Source organism: Triticum aestivum, chromosome 3D (assembly GCF_018294505.1).
Source record: "Triticum aestivum cultivar Chinese Spring chromosome 3D, IWGSC CS RefSeq v2.1, whole genome shotgun sequence".
NCBI classification, from domain to species: domain Eukaryota; kingdom Viridiplantae; phylum Streptophyta; class Magnoliopsida; order Poales; family Poaceae; genus Triticum; species Triticum aestivum.
The window spans coordinates 32,630,228-32,634,420 of NC_057802.1; the positions used below are offsets into that span (position 1 = coordinate 32,630,228).

The 4,193-nt window shown below is 43.7% G+C and overlaps 1 protein-coding gene across 1 annotated transcript; it reads right to left on the reverse strand.

Moving 5' to 3' along the window:
- Positions 1–1,492: 1,492 nt before the first annotated feature.
- On the reverse strand, positions 1,493–3,691 carry LOC123073955 (LOB domain-containing protein 4-like). The gene is made up of 2 exons (XM_044496937.1): positions 2,860–3,691; positions 1,493–1,791 (listed from the first exon to the last, which is right to left on the reverse strand). The coding sequence occupies exons 1-2, from the start codon at positions 3,609–3,611 to the stop codon at positions 1,734–1,736; spliced, it is 810 nt and encodes a 269-aa protein (XP_044352872.1). The 5' UTR covers positions 3,612–3,691; the 3' UTR covers positions 1,493–1,733.
- Between the last annotated feature and the right edge of the window lie 502 nt (positions 3,692–4,193).

Consider the following 4,193-nt stretch of genomic DNA (forward strand, 5'->3'; position numbering starts at 1 on the left):
ATATATATATATATATATATATATATATATATATATATATATATATATATATATATATATGTATTGACCCCCTTCTTCAAATTAGATGTTTCGGAAGCGGGATGAACTCCTAGCATCAGATCGTATGCGAGGAATTCAAGAGGAATTGGCGGCATTCTTCCTTGACCACGTGATCGCTGAAAACGGAGAATACTATGTGGACCCCGTGTTCCTATAATTTAATTAGGAGATTGTATTGGAAGAGATAATTATTGTATATATGTAGCCGGTAGTGTCGGATAGATATACGAGAACTTGTTGTTTGACCAATATCTCGGAGAAGGAGAGGTGGTCGATATCACTTCTCTCTGTATGCATATGTTCATGACGATCTTCTGTTTCCTTCATTTGATTACTAGCTAGCGTGTCTACTCCTCTCCATACGTATATAGTACGTAGCGTCGACCAAGCACGGAGATAAGAGAGGACACTTCTCTCTATTAATTAGCTAGCTAACACAATATATGAAACACCTAAATTAACCCCCCAAAACCCCTAAACCACCCCCTTTCAAAAAAAACAAAAACCTCAGCTCCTGCCAGCTGCTGACGCGTGGATGCCTATTGGTCCCGGTTGGTGGCACCAACCGGGACAAAAGGCCCTCCTGCCTGGGCTCCCCGCACCGGCCACGTGGACGGCCTTTAGTCCCGGTTCGTGTAAGAACCGGGACTAAAGGGCTAGGGCATTAGTAACGACCCTTTAGTCCCGGTTCCAGAACCGGGACTAAAGGCCCTTATGAACCGGGGTAAAAGCCCCTTTTCCTACTAGTGAGATGTGCAGTCGCCTCGTGTGTTTGGTGTGGCTCGTGTATGTGTTGTTGTGAGCGACGCCCGTGGCAATGCCAAAACGGCGCACTTAGGATATGTACAATGTTGTTATCCTAACAATGCACCTAAAATAATTGCTGAGTTGGAGGAGAGATAAATGAGAGAAAAAGAGTTGCCATGTTTCAGCTAAGAGATGACCTTTAGGAACTAGATAAAACAATTTTCCCCATTCTATAAGATGCCTTTTTTTAGTTACGTATTTTCTGGTATAATCCCCATAACTTTAGGAGATAAACTTCATTGTGCAATATGTTTTTTGTCTTCTCTAAATGACATATAGACATGCATGGTATAAGATATGACTGTATTATCAATGATTGTATATGCTCTTATGGCGCTCCGACATTGGTTTGGATCAATACCCACTCATACATATGACAAGTTAACTAATCTCATTTTTTGAGTGAAAAGGTTAAAAAAACCAATCCTTGTAGAAAAACTAATCTCTGTTTCTCATAATCTTTTTTCCTCAATCCTCATGCAGATTAGTCCAGTAGGCACAGAAAAACTGACTCAAGAGAAGGGTATGGCAAGAAACTTAAAATAAGGTACATGTAATTCCAACAAATAATTTCTTTGGTCTACAACGACATGAAAGTGTTGGGTCACATCAATACCCCGTAAAAAGAACCTAAAAATTCTCGAGTGGATTAATTCATAATCACTAGCGACCACTACTGATCTCATCTAATTACTATTTTGTGTGTGAGAAGGACCTCAAAATATTATAAAGATTCACCAGAAATACAAAGCACCCAAAACATAATAAACATGACATCAATGACTAGTTTTTAAAATAAAAGATGGCATGTTCTAATTAAGCTATTCTTGCATACTCAAAACGAATCTACTACTCCCAGCTCATCATTAATTTTGCTCCATCTTCGTCGATGGTTTAATCTCCATCTTCTTCCATGAGTTCGCGCTGCAGATGAGGGACCAATTATACATGAATATATTCAAGTGGCATTAACAGTACATGCTACTAATTAGAACCATCTCTCAACGCGATTAGCATGTACTCCCTCTGTTCTCAAATATAAGTCTTTCTAGAAATTTTAACAAGTGACTACATACGGAGCAAAATGAGTGAATCTACACTCTAAAATATGTTTACATACATCCGTATGTTGTATTTCATTTGAAATGTCTACAAAGACTTATATTTAGGAACCGAGGGAGTACTACTGATATGAGATGGATCATAAAGAGAATATAATATACTTACTTATCCCATGTTTGCCCGGCAACAAATATACTGTATATACACACGAGAACGAAGTTACACATGCACACACATTCGTTCATTGATATAGGGCACATCTAGATGTGCCTTAGTTATTGCACATCTAATTGACATAAGCAAGCATAGAAAGGAAAATGAAAAAAAAAGGAAATATCCACACGAATCTTCGCGTAAAATCAATGATATAGGACTTTAATGTGCAATACAATGGCACATCTAAATGTGCTTTAGCAAAACCGTATATATATACATACATACATATGCATAGTATTCACCCAAGTACTACTCCCTCCGTTTCTGAATGTAAGTCTTTTTAGAGATTCCACTATGGACTACATACGGAGCAAAATGAGTGAATCTACACTCTAAAATATGTCTATATACATTCGTATGTAGTTTGTAGTGAAATCTCTAAAAAGACTTATATTTACGAACGGAGGTAGTAGATTCTACTACAGGTCGTACATGCAGGCGATGATCAGTTGGGCTGCGCATGCAGCTACGTCGCCGTCAATGTGCTAGCATACATCGATGATGGATCGATCATTAGATAGCTGGTATCTTTCAGAGGCAAACAATATGCAATTGTTTGTTAGATGGGCAGTTGAAAATAAAACTAAACAGAAATACAGAATTATAATCAAGGGTGTAATTCAGAGGCGTGGCATCCAGCGAAGGAGGAATGAAGAATGAACTCAAGGGGGAGAAGACAAAATGATTATCAGATCAGTGTTGATTTGAACCAACCTGTTGGATTCATCCGGTGGCGTGCGGACGTGGCGGTCGTCGGCGTGGATGCCTTCCAGTTCCAAGAAGGGCGAGATCTCGTCATACTCGTGCTGATGGCCGCCAGCGGTAGCAGTGTGATCGAGCAACAACTGATACTGGTTTTCTTCTTGCGAGACGGCGCCACCCATGTTGGCAATGGCGCCCTCGTAGTACTGCGGCTGCATCTTCCACGGCAGGGACGGTGCAGCAACGACGCCGTCGTCACTGTTGTCATTACCGTATAATCTTGACGATGCTGGTACGTATTTGTGCTCGTCCAAGTAGTGCATGTTGCTACACTCGGTCGGCGCCGGAGGTACATCTGCGGTGGGCGGCGGCAGGGAGAGGGGAGGGGAAGACTCGAGGCGGCGGCGGTAGTGGTGGATCTGGGCTTGGAGGCGGCGGAGGATGCCGTACTCCTGGCGGAGCTGGCTCTCGAGAGCGACGATGGCGGGGAGGCAGCCGCCGGCCGGGTTGGCGTCCCAGGCGGCGGCCTCGTAGGCGAGGCCGCGCATGGCGTCGTCGCGGCGGGCGCGGTCGGGGCCAGCGCGGCGGAGCGTCTTGAGGATGTTGCTGACGCCGAAGAGGCGGTGCACGCTGCGGAAGAGGCCCGGGCGGTCGTGCGGGAAGTAGCGCGCCAGCGGGCACTCCGCCGTGCACCGCCGCCGCTGGTGCTTGCAGGCCGCGCACGCGGGCTGCTGTTGCGGCTGCTGCTGCCTCGCCGCCGGCATGGCATCCCCAGCTACGTAGTCGCCTACCACTTTTTCCGCTTTGTTTGTTGTGTGCTCTGCTTGATAATAGGATCGATGGTCGTCTTCATGCACGAGCTAAGATTTGTTAGAATATTTTTTAGAAAAATAATTAGTTATAATATTGTCTGGTAAGGATTCATTTGACACGTACGTGCTCAACTTACCCAAGCAAAGTTAAGAGAAGGATTAGTTAGAAACGTGTGAAAACAGATTTTTATTTCCTTTTTACATTTGATTTGCCAAAAATGCAAGTGTTACTCAAACGAGACAAAGCCAAAGTTTGTTTTTTCGACCAACTCATGTGTCATTCACGTTTGGTTCCTCCATCCAAAGTGATTTTGACAATGGTGTCACGATTTTGCAAGGACGCGCCGTGTGATTACCATTCGATGTACAGATCTACAACTAATATGGATTAGATGTACGGTTTAGATATACTCGAGGTCGTAGCCTCGCAGCAATAGTTTGTTAGGGCATTTACACGAGCCCGATTGTGCAAATTTGGCCCCGAAACATCCGCGGATGCGCGTGATCTTTATTTGAATCTCTATTTGTTCACGT

Excerpts from the sequence above, each read along its gene's own strand:
- LOC123073955 (XM_044496937.1), bottom strand. The coding sequence starts at position 3,611 with ATGCCGGCGGCGAGGCAGCAGCAGCCGCAACAGCAGCCCGCGTGCGCG. Across the intron at positions 1,792-2,859 it reads CCACCGGATGAATCCAACAG|CGCGAACTCATGGAAGAAGA; the intron begins GTTGGTTCAAAT and ends CCTCATCTGCAG.